Source organism: Onychostoma macrolepis, chromosome 16 (assembly GCF_012432095.1).
Source record: "Onychostoma macrolepis isolate SWU-2019 chromosome 16, ASM1243209v1, whole genome shotgun sequence".
Lineage (NCBI taxonomy): Eukaryota > Metazoa > Chordata > Actinopteri > Cypriniformes > Cyprinidae > Onychostoma > Onychostoma macrolepis.
The window spans coordinates 10,635,670-10,655,573 of NC_081170.1; the positions used below are offsets into that span (position 1 = coordinate 10,635,670).

The following is a 19,904-nucleotide window of genomic DNA, read 5'->3' on the forward strand; positions in this document are numbered from 1 at the left end:
AGAGAAGCATAGTTTCAATCAGATCCAAACAGTTAAATATGGGATGACGAATATGGGATGTAACAATTATATATTTCCATAATTGGGTATTTATTGGTATAGGATGTTGCTTTTTTTTTTGCTTTTTTTTAAATTAAATGGCTGTATGTGCTTTTGTATAGGTACACAAGTATGAATGATGTATGTTTATGGAGGTGTATATGTATACTATATATGGGTGTAATCATCAGTACATTGATTACAATGTCAAGTACAGTTTTACATTTTTCATTAAATTTTATTTTTTATTTTTTTTCATTTATTTTTCCTAATAGTTTTCTTTGATTTGCTGGCATGGGGGTTGGGGGATTGTTCTCTAAAATGTGAGAAGCTTAAAATAAAATATTTAAAACTTTTTATTTTACTCCATTTAAATCTCCCTCTTTGGGATAAAATTACTGAGATTACTCAGTTTTCCAATGCTCAAAATCAAATGATCGAGTGTGCTCTAAATCGTGTATTAAACATAATGCAGTGTATCACATTTGGGATTTTTTTTCGCCATTATAATGTTTGTACCGATGAAAAACAATAGCGTAACATATATTTTTAATTAGTAATATGTTGTATTCATTAAAAATATATATTTAAGCTGTTTTGTCCAGGAATATAGAATAAATATTTCAATAGTAGTAGTAATAATACCACCGATTATGTTGTTTTTAATCTTGAACTTTGGGAAATTTGGCAATCTCAACAGTCCTATCCTAAATAAAATAGTAAAATAACAATTTGTAGGAAATGTATTTACATAAACCTCTTCATTTTCAAAAGCAGAGAATTGCTGAGCTAGCCAATACATTTCTCTTCTGGTGTAAGGATCTCATCATATGTACTGGTTATGCAGTAGGGGGTGCTACAAACGCCTCAACTTTTAAACACTACCAAAGAAGAACCAATCAAATATTTCTACTTCCGGTATCGTTCGTGCGCCATCTTTGTCGATAAATAGTCCATCTATGTTATTTTTGTTTTCAAAAAGTATCAAAAAGTATGATAGAACACTAAATCGCATTAAATAACCGAAGCATACGTCTGGTTTTTACCATATCTAACGTGTTATAATACAGTAAAAGTCTTCGGGAAACATTTTTGGCGAGGTGAGCATCAGAAGTTTTGCTTTATTCTGTTTATTAGCAACTGACTGCAGGAGTTTGATGTACTGCCATAAAAAAAGATTTTAATTACATATTTTATATGGCTTTGGCGATATAGTACCTGTAGACGATTACATGACAATACGAGGACTTGTTTTAAGACTTAAAAAACTTAAGCGCAACTTACTCAAACTTATTGTAACGTTAATGATAAATTTGCACTTTGAGTCATATGTTCTCTAACGTTACTTGTCAGATTATTAGCCTGCTCATAGAAATAGGTTGAAAAATATACTGTATATATTACGACAATCTCGTTAAAAGTAACCATTAAGGTTACGATTTTAATTATGTTTCTTATGATGTAGAAATCAAACCGTAACACTATATAATTGACAGTAAACCTGACTGAAAGTTTGTGAAAATGTCCGTCCAGCCACACAGTAATATTGTCAACAAAAGCATGGAATCAACTTCCCCCGGAACTTGCCTTATTATAAAATGATGACTATTTCCCGTTCTGTCATTGATAATGAATTATGTCGAAGATCAATATACACATCCGCTTCCTGGCACTTAAAAACACTTGATCCTTATGAAATAAAGTCTTACGACTAATATAACCATTCAGCATACAGTTTGAATATATGGAGACCATCTTTTGGGCATTTTCTTTGAAACACTGCTCCTGGTTAAACACCTCATGAATGTAAACAGGTGGTTGTCAAGAAATAAAGCAACATTTAAGTATCAACCGTATTCTGATGCTTCAAACCTTATTTGTATGATTAGATGTCGCTTGTGGATTTGGGAAAGCGTTTGTTGGAGGCAGCACGCAAAGGACAGGATGATGAAGTGAGGTCACTTATGGCCAATGGAGCTCCTTTTACTACAGACTGGGTGAGTTGTATTTGTTGCTCAATGCTTATTGTCGGCAATTTATAATCTGCATTTTACTATAACGTGACAATGGTAATATGTTTTAGCTGGGAACCTCACCGCTTCATTTAGCTGCACAATACGGGCACTACTCCACCGCTGAGGTGCTTCTCCGTGCCGGAGTGAGTAGAGATGCCCGGACTAAAGTCGATCGAACACCCCTCCATATGGCTGCGGCAGAGGGCCACTCAAGCATTGTTGAATTGTTGGTCAAGGTAATAACTGATGAAAGCAGAACAGCATTAGTTTTTTAAAATTTTGACATTCTGACTTTATAGTTGAGATATAATATCTGTTATATCTGGGACAGAGTGGAGCAGATATCAATGCCAAAGACATGCTGAAAATGACTGCCCTGCACTGGGCTACAGAACATGGGCACAGGGGAGTCGTGGAGCTGTTGGTTAAATACAGCGCTGATACTCACGCCCTCAGCAAGTTTGACAAGAAGCCTTTTAACATTGCGGTGGACCGAGGAAACACTGAGCTGATGCTATTGTTACAGGTAAAAATGAGATTGCATTTTAATGACCTGTTGATTATCAGATGTAAAAACAATGTAAAATTCACCAACTGTTGCGAATTTAAAATCATTTATAGGCAAAATCAAGGCTGCAGTCTTATAACTTGATGGTTTGTTTGTTATTCTAGGAAGGAATGCAGAACCAAGTGAACATGAATCCAGAGAGGACTATCCTAAGCAGCACGTCACCCGCCACCACCAGCCCTCAGTTCATCATCTCCTCCTCTGGAGTGGTCAATCTTTCTGATATTGTTCTCACTAATGCTAAGGCTAACACAGGTATGAGTTTCATTACATTTCGTTTCCATGCTTGTCAAAATGAGTGAATGACAAAATGATCTGAGATGAAATTCTGTTTTACATCATTTTAATTAAAAAATATGTTTTTGTCCCTATGATAATGGCTGTGGCAACCTGTTCTAGCCACCTGCCCTGTCGAAAAAATCATTTTTTATTTTTTTTTGCCTTAGTTTCTTTAATTTGTTGGCTTAATGCAAGGAGTTTTTTCTAATTACACTACCATACAGAAAACTGGGGTCAGTAAGAATTTTTGAAAGGAATTAGTATTATTATTTTTAACAAGGACACTTTACATTGATTATAACTGACATTAAAGACGTTTATTATGTTACAATTTTTTTAAACACTCAATTCATTAAGCAATCCTTAAAAAGTATCACAGTTTACACAAAAATATTAAGCAGCATTACAGCATATTAACTGTTTTCAACACTGATTATATTAACAGATATTTCTTGAGCACAAGACCAGCATATTAGAAAACATTATGAAAGATTATGTAACACTGAAGAGTGAAGACTAAATTACTCAAAGAAAAGAACTACTGAAAATTCAGCTTTGCCATAATAATTAACATGTAAATACATATAAATAGAAAATGTAAAAATAAAATATATTAAAATAGAAAAGCTATTTTAAATTGTAATATTATTTCACAAAAATACAGTTTGTACTTTTTTTTTTAATTTAAGAGACTTATTTCAACAACATTAGAAATTGACCTTAAACTTTTGCCACATGATTAACAAAAACAAACTTGGGTACAACTTAGAAAAGGCACGAGTTGCAATGTTTGTTTAGCAGGTTTGTGTGACTTTGATTTGAATTGCGCTTTACATTCAAATCAATTATAAATCACAACGCATAACAAGTATCAGCCAATTATTCTTGCATTTTGTGCTTGTTGAATGTTCATTTTGACATTAACATTTTGCAGCAGTATTTAATTATCCAGTTTTATTTTATTTAGTGCTGTCAAACGATTAATCGTGATTAATCGCATCCAAAATAAAAGTTTTTTTGGATGCGTACACAGTGCGTACACAGTGTACACACATATATTTTGTAAACAAAAACTTTTATTTTGGATACGATTAATTGTTTGACTGCACAAATTTTATTTAATTATGTTTTATTTGAACTGGATGCACATAGAGAATGTGTATTATATGTAATATTTGTGTACTTGTCCTTTGCAAACAAACTGCTGCTGTATCCCAGCAGGAGCTGCAGAGAGTGTGATTGCAGCTGATTCGGTAGATTCTGCCATCCAGCATCTTGTAGGGGAAGATGGCCAGAGAGTCATCACCATAGTAACCGACCAACAGGGAAACCTGCAGACTGGCAACTTGGGACAGAAATTCTTTGTCACAATGCAGGGGCAGCAAAGTGAGTAGATTGCTAGTTTATAGTCTACAGACTTTGATGCAGTGTTTATATTCTAACATGCCTGTATATATGTAGTGGTTGCCGTGCCAGCGGGTCAGATTTCAGAAGAAATCATAACAGAGGACACTAAACCAGTTCCAACACGGAAGCGGAAATTTGAATCAACCGTCAACCACACAGATGTTAAACACAAGGTCTGACAAGCAGAGATTCCCATTTAAATCTTAGTTTTTTGAATGTAAAATCAATTTGAAAGTAAACTGTTTGGGGTTTTCTATAGGAGCCCACCGAGAAGGACAGTCGGGAACTACTGCAGCAGCAACTAAAAGAAGCAAACAGAAAAGCCCAGGAGTACAGACAGCAGTTACTACGAAAGGAACAGGAAGCTGAGCAGTACAGGCTTAAACTAGAGGCCATTGCAAATGGGCAGACCAATGGCACCAGCACAGAGCCCCAAGAGGAAGTGGTGCTCCAGGAAGAGGAAGAGGAGGAGGTGGTTGGCGAAGAGGAAGTTGTCATGTTGCCAGAAGGGGCCATCATCATTAAAGAGGAGCCACTTGACTCAACGACAGGAGAAACAGTAACATTAGTAGAGGCCGCAGATATCACAGCCACCTCCGAGGGCACGCCGTAGCAGTGAACCCAAAGACTCAAACACTCAGGAATTACATGCTCTATGTGCCTGGAGTGTGACATTGTATTTATTTATTGTAAATCATAACCTTTTGTTTTTATCCTTTTTTTTATTCATAGCATTCAGTTTCTGTACAAAGCTCTACAAAGATGTAGCATGAGTTATATTTAGGTGGCCACAACGATGCTGAGCTGCTCAGATTGACAAAATTGGAAGACCAGGTGTGTCTTTTTAACATACAGCAGTGCAAGTTATGGAAGTTTTAGTGATAATGCTTTTCAGTCAAGCCCTGTTATGCACCTTGAATGCATACTATACCGTTAGTATGCACCATAGTGTACTTAAAAGGAACGTTCTGGGTTCAATATACATCATTTTGACTTGTCCCTTTAGTTTTTTTTTTTTTTTTTCTTCAAGTTGTGGTTATAGTATTGCACTTTCGATTAAAACAAAAAAAAAAACTGGGACAGTGTTCTGGTGAAGCTGATATTTATGTTAAATCATTTGCATTAATGAATCAGTAAGGAAGATTATTATGTGAGATGCAAAATCGGCCTTGTGAACCCTGAAAATATTGTGCAAATATTCTTGGGTTTACTAGCTGAATGTTTCTTGCCTGGTTCAGTGTTGTGCCATATTATAACCACGATTTTTGTTTCTTAAAAAAAAAAAAACAACTGAAGGTCAAGTCAAAATTGTAATTGCAAATGCTGTCAATAGAGCTTAACTTGAACTTGGAACATTCCTAAAATAGTGACATAAGATTTAGAATGAAGGTTAACAGTATATCATATAAAGAATAATACTAGACATCATTCAGCTTTGTGTAACATTGATCTACTCCTGCAGTGTGAGGCATGTCTTATTAATGCAATCGGCATCTGGGGGTGTGATAATCAAAGTAGCTATGTATTTACTTAGTAATCAGACTCTTTCGTGTATTCTAATACTTTTAGCTGTTTATAAAGACAATTTACTCCATTCAGAGTACAAGAATGAGCAACGGTTGTTTCACTTTTTTATCTTACATCATTTCTTTTATTCTGTTAGACACTAAATCACGATTTGCATTTCAATGTTTTGTGCTCTAAAAAGTATGCAACATGTCTTTGCTTGCATTTCATGGTCTAATCTATGTGCCTGTTTTGACTGTCCCTGTAACATTTCCCAGCTGCTTTGTTTATAGATGTTAGCAGCTTTTACAGTCAGTCCTTCAGTGAAGTTATATCATCAGTTGTGTTCAGTCTTTGTATGTCAAGTTTTAAAATGTGAATGAAATTTATAGAATTAGACCTCAAGTGTTCTAAGGCTTATCTTTGCATAGAAAAAAATGTTTTGCATTATCTCCGACATGTTTTCCAGGTACACAGCTGATGATTAACATTCCATGAACTGAATTACAAGGGCTTGCATTACCATTGCTGTGCAAAACCTATTTGAAAATGTAGTTTTCTTCCATCTAAACCAATGAATGGTAAGATTTTTGTAGGACATTATACTATTTATTTAATGGGTGATTCATGTGGTCAAGACAATGTTTTCCCCTTATATTTTTCTCACTTTTTGTGTATTTAGAATTTCTGTTGTATAAGATGTCATCAGCAGTGCTTTATAGGTAAAAACATTGATAATCTGGTGAAATTAGTTTTAGGTCTAGTTGTTTACACTTGTTGTAAAGTTTAACAGGCAGAATTACTTGTTGTATTTCAGTGTGTTGAAAGCAAATGCTTAGAGTTCTAACTAGCAGACCCAAGCACACGATACATGACAAAGAACAGTTTGTCCCTGAGTTTTCTTGTTTGTATAGTTTTTACATATATATTATTTTTGTAATGAAACACTATCTGGGCCTGTCTTTAGTGCACTTGCAGCTACGTTTTTATCTCTGGTCAAAATAAATATTTTTAAGGTTTGGTATATCTACCAGTTTTTTTTAAAGGGTGAATAAAAAATATTTCACTGATTTAAGAAAAAAAATAAAAAATAAATAAAATCCTCACGAGTTGCTCTACCAAAACGCGTTTTCCCGAAAGATTGTCTTCATGCGGCTTCCGTACCCACGTTGACTAACATAAGATGCGAACGTGAAATATTTATTTGTATATATTTGGAAAGAAAACGATGTAATTGCAGACGGTGCAGGTACGTTATTATTATTATTTTTTTACTGTTCTCTTCTTATTTTGATACTTTGAATAGTGAGGCAACGCTAATATTAATTTAGCATGCTAACTGCGCTACATATACACAGAAATGTATACACTTTAAATGCTTTGCTTTCATTTACAATCATGTTTTTCTTAACAGCATGAGAAATACTGAAGAAGATTTTGAGAAATAGAGAGGAGACAGCAGCATATCCTGCTCAACTGTAGTAAAGTTCATCTCTGTCTCACAAACATGTTTCCAGAATTGAACAGTATTCTCAATTCCACTCCAGACAGTTTCAAATCGGTAATTACATCTCTTTACAAGCTTGATGTAACTTACTAGATGTCATAGAGTCTAACCGATGTTTTCTGTACTTGTAGAGTGACTTTATCCTAGTGTCAGACAGACGAGCTGATGCATCATTCCTTATTCATCACTATCTGTCTTTCTATTTACGTGGTAAGTGACCTATTGTTTATAGTGAGGGTGTGTGTATGTATGTATGTGTAAAATATATATATATATATATATATATATATATATATATATATATATATATATATATATATATATATATATACATATACATGTGTGTGTATGTATAATATATATATATATATATATATATATATATATATATATATATATTTTTTTTTTTTCTTCTAAATTTTGATATTTTGCAGCTGGCTGTAAGGTGTGTTTTCTGGGTCTTGTGCAGTCCTTCAGTCACTACAGTGCTGTCGGTCAGAGGCTGGTAAGTTTACATCAACTTGCTCTATTTAGACTTTTTTTTTTAAATTTATTTTTGATTAGACATTTTGTTGATGACATTTATATTATTACATTTCTAACATTATATTTCTTATCGTAATGTTTTTGTGCAGGGAGTGAGTCTGGCACAGGCGAGAGAGAAGGGTCAGCTCGTGTTTCTTGAAGGACTGAAGGATTCTATTGGAGTTTTATTACAGGAGGACACCAGTCAGGAGACACAACCTTTGAGTTATCTCAGGCACGTATTGTATGTTATGAAAATGTAGTTTAAATACATTTTAGCTTTATTCCTTCTTATGTTATAACCCAGGGGTGTCAAACTCAGTTCCTGGAGGGCTGGAGCCCTGCAGAGTTTAGATGCAACCCTAATTAAACACACCTGATCCAGCTAATTAAGTCATTCAGGCTTATTTGAAAACTAGATGGTTTGTGTGTTGGAACAAAACTCTGCAGGGCTGCGGCCCTCCAGGAACTGAGTTTGACACCCCTGTTATAACCTATATATTAAGAAACAAATGTGTTTTGCCTTTTTTTTTTTTTTCTCTAGGACCCCAGGTGTTGGACTGGAAGGTCTGTTCAGATTTGTGGAACGCTCTGTGCGTCAGAGTGGAGATGGTGATGCTGGTGAATCATGGGGTCCTCCAGTGTTACTCATAGATGATCTCAGTGTGCTTCTGAGTTTAGGTGTTAGTGTTGGAGCAATACTAGACTTTACCCTCTACTGCCAAGCCACCGTGTGCTCTGAGTTACAGGTGAGTCAGTGTTTTTGTGTCAGTGCCTGAAATGATGACAAATGCAGTTGGTTTAGCACTGTATTATGATGTATTGGCTATAAATGTCTGTTGATATCCAGGGAAATATGGTAATTCTGGTGAGATGTGAGGAGGAGGATGCAGATGATGACGAAGAGGGATCAAACCTGCTTCAGAGGGGACTAGTTCATCAGTGTAACTTGGCTTTACATGTAGAGGGGTTACCCACGGGCTACTGCAGGGACATACATGGACAGGTGCAATTTCATGTTAAAGTTAATGCTTACTCTGTATTAAATGCCTCTGAATTAAGCTGATTTAAAAAAAAATTTTTTTTTTTTTTTTTTTTTAGATTGAGGTTTGGTGGCAACAGAGAGGAGAGACCATCAACAACCAACGAAAAATATTTCACTTTAAAGTTCATGATAAAGGAGCATCATTTTTCGCTCGAGGGACTTCTAGTGCTGTTCTCTAAGTTTTCAAATGAATATAAGTTTTCACATTGAATCTCTTACTGAAATAATGTCACTATTTAGTTTGTTTGACATAAATGCATATATTTAATACATCACCAGTTGTCGTTGATTTGTTCACTTGTTTGCATTACTTGCTGAGATAACTACAAATATAATGGGTGCTTGTAAAAGTACCAACATGTATACATGTACATCAAGAGCTGGAACAATGATGCTAGTTAATGTCATTGTTTAAAGAGACACAAAAACAAAGAAGAGCTCAAGGAAATTCCATACTTTGGTTGGGAATATTTCACTGAACGAGAGCTAAAATACAACTTTACCATACACGTGAAGACAAATTCACACGTTTTTATTCTTTTCCTTTGTGGAGACAACGAGAATATTAAGACATGATAGTTTCTTAAAATTACATTATGAGATTCTCTGTGGATTAAACAGTGGTTTATTTGTAAATGAACTTGAAATAAATACGTTAAGAATATATTTGTGAATTGTAGAAGAATTAACAGTATCCTGCACAGTCACTTATGTAAAGTTGTCACAGAGGGCGCTGTGGTGCTTTTTTTTTTTATTGTAACAAGCCAGTATTGTGATTAAAACCAATAGCGTCTGTCTGCGGACTGCAAGAGAGGGGCGTAACTGGAAGGAGGCGTAACTTGAAGAAAGGGGCGTAACTTGAAGTTGTCCAAATCACACAGAACCACGCGAGATGTCAAAACGAGATGTTATTGGCAAGATGGCCGCTTGTATATTGACAAGGTGAGAATATTTTTTTATTTTTTATTTTCAGTAGGTGTAAGCAATATATAATTCAAAAGGTGTAAAGACGACAAGGCTAGTCAAGAGTAGTCCCAGACTAAAATGCATGTCTGGGCTGTTTTAACTGAAAGCAACTTGAACTGACTGATCTTAAAATAATTGTTTTGTCTCAAGATGCCCATCAGTAGTGTTTTTATCCAAGGCACGTTTATAAAAGCTACTCAAATGTCCTAATTGAACTATGGCCTAACTTGTGTTGGATAAAAAGGGAGTTACATCAGCAACTACCTCAACATGTAAATGCAGTATTGAGCAGATAAATCACAGCTGACTGACTCTTGTCTGGATGTTACAGGGACAGATGAGACACACGAGTGTATATCCGGTGCAGAGTGACTGATGAAGGAATGCTGCCATCAAAGACTCTCAGTGAGTACACTACAGACATCAATAAAACATCTTTTAAATCTTAAATTGTAGTTTATTTTAATTATTGTAATTTCAAACAACTATTACAGCACTTTTCTGATTCTTGATTCCTGTGCATTTGCTGCAGATCTTTTGTGGTGGAGCAGGACCTGCAAGACAAGGTGACAGCGACATTTGTGGAAAAAGGAAAACCTGAAACAAAAGGATAAAGTAAGATCATTTTATTACTTTTAATACAGAGATCAGATGACATTGTGCTGTTAAAATGACTGCTTGTGTATTATGTTTGGCTGTTTTGTATGATCTGAAATGTCTGCAGGCTGCTGTGAGCGCTGAGGATGGAGAGTCCACAGCAGCATCCTGGAAATGATCCAGTGCCATGAATTAGACGCTCCAACACTGCACCTGCCCTCATCTGAACCAGATGCTGCTGTGGTCTCTTCATCATCAGTGACCCCAGAGCCAGCGAGAACATCTAGAGAAAGACCAAAAGACATCGAGGATGTGACATTGGTCAAGTTTATTCTGCTGGTCTCTGTTCATACAGTGAAGGCTGACTTTCAGAAGCTTCACAAGCATCATCAAAAATAGTCATGAAGCTTTTATCGAAAGTGATTTCCAGTGCTGTTATTACAGGGACCTACAATCCCTGGATCAACCTGGAGAAAAGAGCCTTGCTGAAGGACACGCCAGTGACGAACCAGCAACCTTCTGCTGACCAGTTCAGTGGTTTAGCCCACTACAGAAGTAATAAAGCTACAACTAAAAAAAAATGCATGTAATTGTAAACATGAAATAAAATTTGGCAAGAAATGGAAAGCTGACAACATGAATTGTAAATGTTTAACTCTGTTTAAATGTTTTACAGGTAGTGGTGCTCATGGAGAGCAGCACCACGAATGTTTGAAGCAGACACAGATTATCCCGCACATGTTCTCCTGCTCTTGCCTCAAGGTTGTGTGGTTCAGGGTGTCATCATGGTCTTCCTCATCCTCTGGGTCAACGATGTCCTCATTGAGAAGAGCAAGATTGTGAAGCACAAGCGCAGCTGCAGAACTGGCTCAGCTGTGTTGAGATGACTGTAGGATGTGGGTTCACCGTCTGTAAAAACATGATTGTTAGAACAATAAGTTTGAATGAAGCTTTGTTTCATCTGTTGTTGACTTGTATATTGTATGTATTTATTGTGATGCTTCCTTTTATTCATTCTTATACTTATTTATTCATGTTTCTTATTGTTGTCATTAAATAAAATATATTTTAATGTATTAATTGCTTGACTGAAAATTGATGTATTCACTTCGACTGCATTTGTTCAACTAGTGTATATTCATGTATAGCCATGTCAAGACAAAAATTAAATTTTGCTTGTTTTACTTGTTTGTCATTTTAAGTTTAAAAAAAATTATAATTATTGGTTAGCACTTATCATTATTATTGCGTGTAAGTGTTGGGGTGGGAAAATGATGCAATTCATTCTGGGGTAATCTTAATTTTTAAGTACAAATACTTACATTTTTAGAGTATAAAATCAACAGTCTTCTCCAAAGGCGAGATCTTCGAGCAGCTGCCCGACATGTCCTTTGTGCTGACATCTCAAACGCTGAGGAAAACCGTACTAGATTGTTGAGTTAGTGATGATATGAGGTGTTAGTGCACCTGTCTCTCTTTTTTTTATTATTGCCGAACTTATTACATAAAAGATCAGGGAAAGATGGTTGTATCTAACAATGAACAATCATAAATGGCATAAAACGGTAAACAAAAATTTCATGCGTTCATCATAGTATGAGATAATATACACAGAAAAAAAAGCACAGTGACGAGGTTAAATATCTTTGAATAATTCATCATGACGATTTTTTTTAGAAGCGAGGGATGAAACAAGAAAGTTAAATTCAACAAGAAAAAAGAAAACAGGAGATTTAAGCCACGTTTGCTTGTGGATGATAAAATAATTAAAATATTCAAGAGATAACAATTTTGGGTTTTGTAATAAAAATAAAATAAAAATGCTTTAAGGATAAAACTGTGGATCACATTAGTGGAGTTACAAATATAAGAACTTAAATCAACACAAAATGTATTGACTACTACAATCACAAAATAAAAGGGCAGCTGTTTCTTCAACAAGACCACAAAATGAGCAAATTTAGATTAAATTAAAAATTAAACCTGTCACTCATATCTTTTGTTGCGCTTGTTATAACGTCTTAGGTCACGTGATAACGTCAACATAACGGATGATATCCAAATCGCATTCATAATTAACGCATTCAGGCTGTAGAGTATGTACTCTTTTAGCGCTCGTTAAGTAAGTACTTATTGAAGAAAGTATGCGGTTTCGAACGCAGCCCGACAACATCTCGTTTTGACATCTCGCGTGGTTCTGTGTGATTTGGACAACTTCAAGTTACGCCCCTTTCTTCAAGTTACGCCTCCTTCCAGTTACGCCCCTCTCTTGCAGTCTGCAGACAGACCCTTCTCATTAAAACGCTCCCTTTATGTGATTCATTATGATTAATTCCCGCTAATCGGTTCCTTTGAACAGTTCGGTTCATGACTCGTTCTACTCTGGTTTACTGGACTGATTCGTGAACGAATCGTTTAGAATAAGACGGAAAGATAGAAAAGATCCGACTCAAAAAAAAACGATGCGTTCATGAATCGGATGTCGCTAGCGTCTCTCGAGTCGGATTGTATTTCCTGCAGTGAGTGAAAAGCAAAGAGTTATGCAACACTCAATCAGCTGGACAGTTATTATTATTAACGTTACTTATTATTTTAATCTGTCTTTAGCGTTTTTGGAGTGACCGTGTAAATTAAGATGATTTATGATTTGCATATGTCTGTGTCTGTGTTTGTGTGTAACAGTCGTCAGTAGAATGTAAATAAGGAGAAAATTGTTAAAGCGCGTGTAATCACGTGTTTAAAGCAACCGCCCTCTTTTCTGGACTGGACTGAGCTTGATATTAGACTCCTGCACGCCTCAGCCTGTAGACGAACGTCTAGGTTTTATTAGACCTGTCAGTTCTTATCATGGGCAGTTTATATCTCTCAAGAGGTCGGTGTATTCTCCGGCAGGTGTTCTTTGGCCTACCCAGCATGCTGCAGCGGCCGTACAGCCTCGATGTGTCAGCGCAGCTCCTGCGGACTCAAGCCTTCATAGAAGGGCGCTGGGTCTCCGCTGCATCCACGTTCCCCGTGTTAGATCCAGCCACGGGAGAAGAGATCGCGAAGGTGTCAGACTGCGGTACAAAGGAAGCTCAAGACGCTGTCAATGCTGCATACAAAGCGTTTCATCTGTGGAAGAATCACACAGCCAAGGTGAGATGTGGGGAATGTTTTTAATGTGTATGACTGTCATTCATAACTCATGCATAAGATCTAATTCTTAACTGGAATGTACTAAGCATATTTACAAAATAACAATTACTACAGTTTCAAAAACGTTCTGGGGTGGTATGTATCCCAACCTGACATCGGATGGTAATGCCATGGTGATTTTATTTATATACCATGGTATTTACATGATAGTGGTACTCAACTCAAGTACTTGAACAAAATCTTAGTACTACATTCTGATGACTACATCTAAAGCTCTACAATCACTTTACTTTAGTTTAATATAGTTTTCTCCTGAAAATAAACACAATTCTGTATGTTATGTAATTTAAGTCCGTTTACGTAGTGCTGTGTTTTACGTTGTGATTATTTTCAGTTGAGCATGTTTCCCCTCACAGTTCTCATTAATGTAACGTAAAAAACATAATTTGAACGAATTACAGTTTAAATCAAATGATGAAATAAAAATAGTAAGTATCCAAGAAATTGAAATTAAAACATGAAATAAAATGATAAACAAATACAAAAATATTTATTTAAATAAGTATTTATCCATCATGTTCATAAGTTCTGACATGCATATTGATGCATGCTTTTTGTAGGAAAGAAGCATTTCTTTGCAGAAATAGTTTGATCTGAATAATATTTAGCAAGGATGCATTAAATAAATCAAAAATGCTTTTAAATTACGAAAAAACTATTTTAAATAAATACTGTTCTTTTGAACTTTCTATTCATCAAAGAATCCTGAAAAAAAAAAAAAAAAAAAAAATCAAGGTTTCAACAAAAATATTAAGGGGTAGAACTGATTATAAAAATATAATTAAATGAAATTTAAAAATGTAATAATAAAGTATTTCGTCATTATGTTCAGAAGTTCTGATATACAAATAAATGCATGCTCTTTGCAGGAAAGAAGCATTTTATTACGGAAATGGTTTGATCTGATCAATCAGCACAAGGAAGATCTTGCCAAGTTGATCACAGCAGAGTGTGTAGGTATTCTGACCCATTACATACAGGATACAACATCTAATGTTTCTGTTTACAAGGATTCAGATATTACAATTGGTTATAACTCAAATGTATGTACAGGGGAAGCCCATGAAGGAGTCTATCGGTGAGATGACATACTCCGCCTCCTTTCTGGAGTGGTTTTCTGAAGAGGCCAGACGTGTGTATGGAGATATTGTCGCACCTCCAGCCAAGGACCGCAAGATCCTGTTACTCAAGCAGCCGGTGGGAGTGGCTTCCATCATTACACCTGTGAGACTTCCTCCTTCATTCTGATCACATAACACCATCAGGCTGTAGGGTCAATGAGCTCAAGTAAAACTGTGTGTGATTTATAATTTTCCCTTTTCACAGTGGAATTTCCCCAGTGCCATGATCACCAGGAAGGTGGGCGCAGCACTGGCGGTGGGCTGCACTGTGGTGGTAAAGCCAGCTGAGGATACGCCTCTCTCTGCTCTGGCCCTTGCTGAGGTCTGTCTGTTTCCATGAAAGGCTGCTTAACTTGAGATGAATCAGGCTGCAAGACAGCCAAACTTTGTAGATTACCTACCATTCAAAAGTTTATGGTCAGTACGATATTTATTTTTTTGAAAGAAATAATTCATCAAGGATGCATCAAATTAATTAAAAGTGACAAACACTTTTACACTGTTACTAAAAAAAAAATTCAATAAATGCTGCACAACTGATTTCAACATTGATAATTTTAAGAAATGCATATTAAGGCATATTAGAATGATTTCTGAATGAAATTACATTTACGTTTAAAATCAAAAACTCTTATTTAAAATTCTAATAGTATTTCACAAAATTACTGCAATTTTTAAACAAATAAATTAAGTTTAAGCATAAGGGACTTCTTTCGAAAACAATAAAAAAAGCTCACTTATGTATATGACAGAATGAATAATCCATTGTATTTCTTATCTAGCTGTCGGTTCAGGCTGGCATTCCTCCTGGGGTGTTTAATGTAGTGCCCTGCTCAAGAGGAAAGACCCCTGCTGTAGGGGAGCTGCTCTGCACAGACCCTCTCGTGGCCAAAATCTCATTTACCGGCTCCACGGCCACTGGCAAGGTAAAGATCTAATTTCTATATGCTGGCAAACACTTAATGTTCACCATAATATATTAATCGCTGAAGTAAATTCTTTTGCAGGTACTATTAAGACATGCTGCAGGAACTATCAAAAGGGTCTCCATGGAGTTGGGAGGACATGCCCCCTTTATTGTATTTGACAGTGCTGATGTAGATAAAGCCGTTGCAGGAGCAATGGCTTCCAAATTCAGGAACGCAGGCCAGGTGAGTGTATTGCAATCTAAAATTAATTTATGCAAAAATATTGTTTCTTTTTTCATGTTTATTTTGGGGAGAAATTTGATGCATATATGGACCCTTTGCACAATTTTCAAGGAAGAAAAGTCAATGTTTTTCATAAATAAGTAGTGAACTACAGGTACTCATAAGGTTTCAGAATCATGGCATTCTTTAAGTACCTTTGAGCACCATGTAAATACTTGTTACTGTAAACAACTGTTCTCCATTTCTCACCTGTAATCTGCTGTAGACCTGCGTGTGCTCCAACCGCTTTTTGGTGCAGAGTGGGATCCATGATGCTTTCATGGAAAAGTTGGCGAAGGCTATGGATGCCGAACTGAAGCTTGGCCACGGCTCAGAGCCCACCACCACACAGGGGCCGCTCATCAACACCCGCGCCGCAGAGAAGGTGCCGATACAATACACTAATGTCGCTGTCAACAAGCACACACACACAGATCATGTGGTTAAGATGATGGGTTTAACTGTGTTGATCAGCTGTTGTTTCCTTCAGGTGGAGAGCCAGGTTGCAGATGCTGTGGCACAGGGAGCAGTCATAGTTCGAGGTGGGAAGAGACTGGATGGCTCCTTCATGCAGCCCACCCTGCTGTCCAATGTCAACACTGACATGCTCTGCATGCGAGAGGAGACCTTTGGACCCCTTATTCCTGTTGTTAAGTGAGTATTTACTACTTATTGGATTACATGACTTCATGTTAACCTCAAATTTAGTAATTTAAAACATTTTATTTTACACTACATATTTATTCACAGATTTCTTTCTTTTTATTATCAGCATAGCAATTTTGAGTTTAATTTTAATTGTTTCTGAAAATATTAGTTTTTATTTTATTATTTAAATTTGTATAAGATTTTAAATTATTTCTTTCTTTTTTTTTTGTAAATAGGCTTTAATGGGCTGCATGTTTCAGCGTGAATGTCTGCCAGCTGCTGACTTGTTTTTTTTTTTTCTTCACCAGGTTCAACACGGAACAGGAGGCACTTGTCATTGCCAATGCTTCTCCTGTTGGTTTAGCAGGTTTGTACATCTGTGCAAATTAATCATGTTTTTTTTTTTCCTACGTAATTTCAGATTTTACAAAGTTTTTTTGGACAGTCTTGAGTTTGCCCACTTTTTCCTCACATGCTTGTTTATTTATTAGCTAAGAGTGTTCTTTACTGAAAGCATGTACAATAGTCTACATTACAAGTTTTCTAGTTACTCATTTGACAAGGCAAATTAACCAATCATGAAATACTGTTGGATACAAAAGGGTTAAAAGACCTCATTGTATTTACATCCTAAATACTAAATGAAGAGTTTATTTGCAAAAACAGATAAATCATGTTTTTTATTATCATGCTTTCATTGTTTTATTGTTAGTTAGCTGTATTTTTTTGTAGTTATTTTTTAACTTAATCAATATAACCCAACTGCAGTTTGATTGAGATTAATTGGAATGCACAATGAAAAAACATGATTTTTACTGTTTTTGCAAATGAACTATTCAAATAACAACAAAAACAAAGGGGTTATTTTGAATATGTATTTAAATGAAACTAATATATTTCACATTTTAAAATATATTAAAATCTATTATCAATAAAATTATAATTTTTCACAATATTATGGTTTGAGACTTCTTTCAAAAAAAAAAAATTTTTTTTTTTTTATTCTAAACTTTTGGTTGGCAGTATATACAGTGGTGGCCAAAATTATTAGAACACTAGTATTTTCACCAGCTAAAAAATTGGTTTAAGTCAGTTAATTCTATATTTTGCTGTAGTGTCAGTAGGAAATTTCAGTTTCCATTTCCAAACATTTATTTTGCCATTAATTGTAATAATCCTGTGAGATTTTTGTTTGCACAATAAGTCTGACAACAGCCAGTGCTCCACACAGTGCTGTAAAATACTAGTGTTCTAATGATTTTGGCCACCACTCTGTGTGTGTGTGTGTGTGTGTGTGTGTGTGTGTGTGTGTGTGTGTGTGTGTGTGTGCGTTTTTGTGAAAAGTCAGGACATAGATTTGTATAATGACAAAGGTATGACATAGGTATTACAAGGTGAAGGTGACTTTTCAGGACATTGACCCATGTCCCCACTTTTCAAAACGCTTATAAATCATACAGAGTGAGGTTTTTTTGGGGGAAAGTTGAAATGCACAGTCTCCTGTAAGGGGTAGGTTTAGGTGTAGGATTGGTGTAGGGCAATAGCACATACAGTAAGTACAGTATAAAAACCATTACGCCTATGGGATGTCCCCACTTTTCACAAAAACGAACGTGTGTGTGTGTGTGTAATTTTATTTTTATTTTTTTCAGTTATATTTTTGGGACCAGAAAAGGTCATTTTCTTTCAGCTCCACTGTACCTTTGTATCTGGATGGTCAAGTAAAGCAAACGGCAGCTACATACCTTCTATCACTCATCTCTTTCTGTGGCAAAAAATTCAAAAATATTCATAATAGTTTTCTTTCATCAGGTTACTTTTACTCCAGAGACATCAGTCAGATCTGGCGGGTGGCTGAGCAGATGGAAGTGGGCATGGTTGGGGTCAACGAAGGTCTGATCTCCGCCACAGAAGCCTCATTTGGTGGAGTCAAACAGTCTGGAATGGGCAGAGAAGGATCCAAGTATGGCATTGATGAGTATCTAGAAATAAAGTACATGTGTTTGGGGGGACTCTCTCTTTAAAGACAGTGGTTACTAGCATGTCATCATTTAAGCAGTACTAAAAACATGGATCCACAAAACACCATTCTCTTTCAATCATATGTAACTGAATAATGACTATACAGAGACATTTTATTGTCGGGATATTTTAGGTATTTGTTGCAAAAATGGGTACAAATCGTCCTCTTTGAGATTCCATCCATCATAACTGATTGATGTAACCTAGTTGCTCTGAAATAAGATATTGAACACTTAAAAAAAATATATATTATTTTTATCACTGAAAAATATCTAAACATCCTTAAAGCAGGATAAATTTACTTTTGTGTTTTTGTGTAAGATGAGAGAATATATCTTGAATAACTAAAGTTTATTCTTCTTACTCCATTTAATTTTAGACTGAAAAAAAGACGTACTAATTTAAGTTTTATTTTATTTTTTTAATTGTGTAAATTAATTTGGGCACAAAAAAAGAGAACCTAATTTACAATTAAGTACAGTATGTATAAATATAGGGCTGGTGGTGGATCCAGTGAGAAATCAAAGCACAATCTTTCTTTAAAAAAAAATAATTTAAATGTTTAATTTACTAACCCCCGGTTTCACAGACAAGGCTTAAGCTAGTCCCAGACTAAAATGCATGTTTGAGCTGTCTCAACTGAAAATATCTTGCTCTGACAAATGTCAGTGTCATTGTTCTGTCTCGAGATGCACACCTGAAACGTTTTCTTCTAAGACATTTTTATAAAAGCTGCTTAAATAAAGTCCTAGTCCTGGTTTAAGTTAAGCCCCATCTGTGAAACCGGGCCTAAGTGTTCTATTTTTGTAAATCTAGAAATAGAAATGTTAAAAATGAAACCTTGACTGTGATGGGATGTTTTGGGTGCTCATTCTGCTGGATAGAAACTTCTGATTTGAGGTATTGAAGCATAGAGATTAGTCAAACAAGTTAACAAATTTGTCATTGTGGCCAAATGTTGTAATTGCCAGTGTATTTTTTTAAACTGTTCTCTGTTGTAATTTTTTTTGTAATTGTAAATATTAATTTTCTATTGATATACCTAATTGTATTGTGAAGTGTTATATGTATGAAAATGTTTAGAAGTATATTAATTTTCTTACCTTGGGAGTGGAATTTTGCAGAGATGCACATGAAGGTTACAAAGACTAAATATACATCTGAAAGCCTTGGTAAATAAACAACTTCTGCTGTTCGTTCAGTTGTGCCGTTTTCATCACTAATTTAAGATTAAGCCTGAATATGAACATTAACACACAGAATTGCACACTGCT

At 35.5% G+C, this 19,904-nt stretch overlaps 3 protein-coding genes across 5 annotated transcripts; all 3 read left to right on the forward strand.

Moving 5' to 3' along the window:
* Positions 1 to 947: 947 nt before the first annotated feature.
* On the forward strand, positions 948 to 6,827 carry gabpb2b (GA binding protein transcription factor subunit beta 2b). Of its 2 annotated transcripts, none has more exons than XM_058747810.1 (8): positions 948 to 1,139; positions 1,929 to 2,036; positions 2,123 to 2,290; positions 2,386 to 2,580; positions 2,727 to 2,877; positions 4,120 to 4,287; positions 4,363 to 4,481; positions 4,568 to 6,827. In XM_058747810.1, the coding sequence occupies exons 2-8, from the start codon at positions 1,929 to 1,931 to the stop codon at positions 4,919 to 4,921; spliced, it is 1,263 nt and encodes a 420-aa protein (XP_058603793.1). In that variant the 5' UTR covers positions 948 to 1,139; the 3' UTR covers positions 4,922 to 6,827. The 2 variants fall into 2 exon arrangements, with proteins under 2 accessions (XP_058603793.1, XP_058603795.1); XM_058747812.1 differs by having other exon boundaries at positions 4,123 to 4,287; positions 4,568 to 6,825.
* Positions 6,828 to 6,932: 105 nt separating this feature from the next.
* On the forward strand, positions 6,933 to 9,163 carry elp6 (elongator acetyltransferase complex subunit 6). Its single transcript, XM_058747813.1, has 8 exons — positions 6,933 to 7,063; positions 7,229 to 7,375; positions 7,453 to 7,531; positions 7,756 to 7,826; positions 7,957 to 8,081; positions 8,391 to 8,595; positions 8,697 to 8,852; positions 8,948 to 9,163. The coding sequence occupies exons 2-8, from the start codon at positions 7,322 to 7,324 to the stop codon at positions 9,068 to 9,070; spliced, it is 813 nt and encodes a 270-aa protein (XP_058603796.1). The 5' UTR covers positions 6,933 to 7,063; positions 7,229 to 7,321; the 3' UTR covers positions 9,071 to 9,163.
* A 3,611-nt stretch (positions 9,164 to 12,774) lies between these two features.
* Positions 12,775 to 19,826, forward strand: aldh5a1 (aldehyde dehydrogenase 5 family, member A1 (succinate-semialdehyde dehydrogenase)). 2 transcript variants are annotated; one of them, XM_058747323.1, is made up of 11 exons: positions 12,775 to 12,973; positions 13,347 to 13,589; positions 14,519 to 14,602; positions 14,703 to 14,873; positions 14,976 to 15,092; positions 15,553 to 15,696; positions 15,778 to 15,921; positions 16,187 to 16,345; positions 16,451 to 16,614; positions 16,917 to 16,975; positions 18,421 to 19,826. In XM_058747323.1, exons 2-11 carry the CDS (start codon positions 13,368 to 13,370, stop codon positions 18,630 to 18,632), a joined length of 1,476 nt encoding a protein of 491 aa, XP_058603306.1. In that variant the 5' UTR covers positions 12,775 to 12,973; positions 13,347 to 13,367; the 3' UTR covers positions 18,633 to 19,826. The 2 variants fall into 2 exon arrangements, with proteins under 2 accessions (XP_058603306.1, XP_058603305.1); XM_058747322.1 differs by having other exon boundaries at positions 12,775 to 13,589.
* The last annotated feature ends 78 nt before the right edge of the window (positions 19,827 to 19,904 follow it).

Excerpts from the sequence above, each read along its gene's own strand:
- aldh5a1 (XM_058747322.1), top strand. The coding sequence starts at position 13,302 with ATGGGCAGTTTATATCTCTCAAGAGGTCGGTGTATTCTCCGGCAGGTG. Across the intron at positions 14,603-14,702 it reads AGTTGATCACAGCAGAGTGT|GGGAAGCCCATGAAGGAGTC; the intron begins GTAGGTATTCTG and ends ATGTATGTACAG. Across the intron at positions 15,697-15,777 it reads GCTCCACGGCCACTGGCAAG|GTACTATTAAGACATGCTGC; the intron begins GTAAAGATCTAA and ends ATTCTTTTGCAG.
- elp6 (XM_058747813.1), top strand. The coding sequence starts at position 7,322 with ATGTTTCCAGAATTGAACAGTATTCTCAATTCCACTCCAGACAGTTTC. Across the intron at positions 8,082-8,390 it reads CAACCTTTGAGTTATCTCAG|GACCCCAGGTGTTGGACTGG; the intron begins GCACGTATTGTA and ends TTTTTTCTCTAG. Across the intron at positions 8,596-8,696 it reads CCGTGTGCTCTGAGTTACAG|GGAAATATGGTAATTCTGGT; the intron begins GTGAGTCAGTGT and ends GTTGATATCCAG.
- gabpb2b (XM_058747810.1), top strand. The coding sequence starts at position 1,929 with ATGTCGCTTGTGGATTTGGGAAAGCGTTTGTTGGAGGCAGCACGCAAA. Across the intron at positions 4,288-4,362 it reads CACAATGCAGGGGCAGCAAA|TGGTTGCCGTGCCAGCGGGT; the intron begins GTGAGTAGATTG and ends GTATATATGTAG. Across the intron at positions 4,482-4,567 it reads ACACAGATGTTAAACACAAG|GAGCCCACCGAGAAGGACAG; the intron begins GTCTGACAAGCA and ends GGTTTTCTATAG.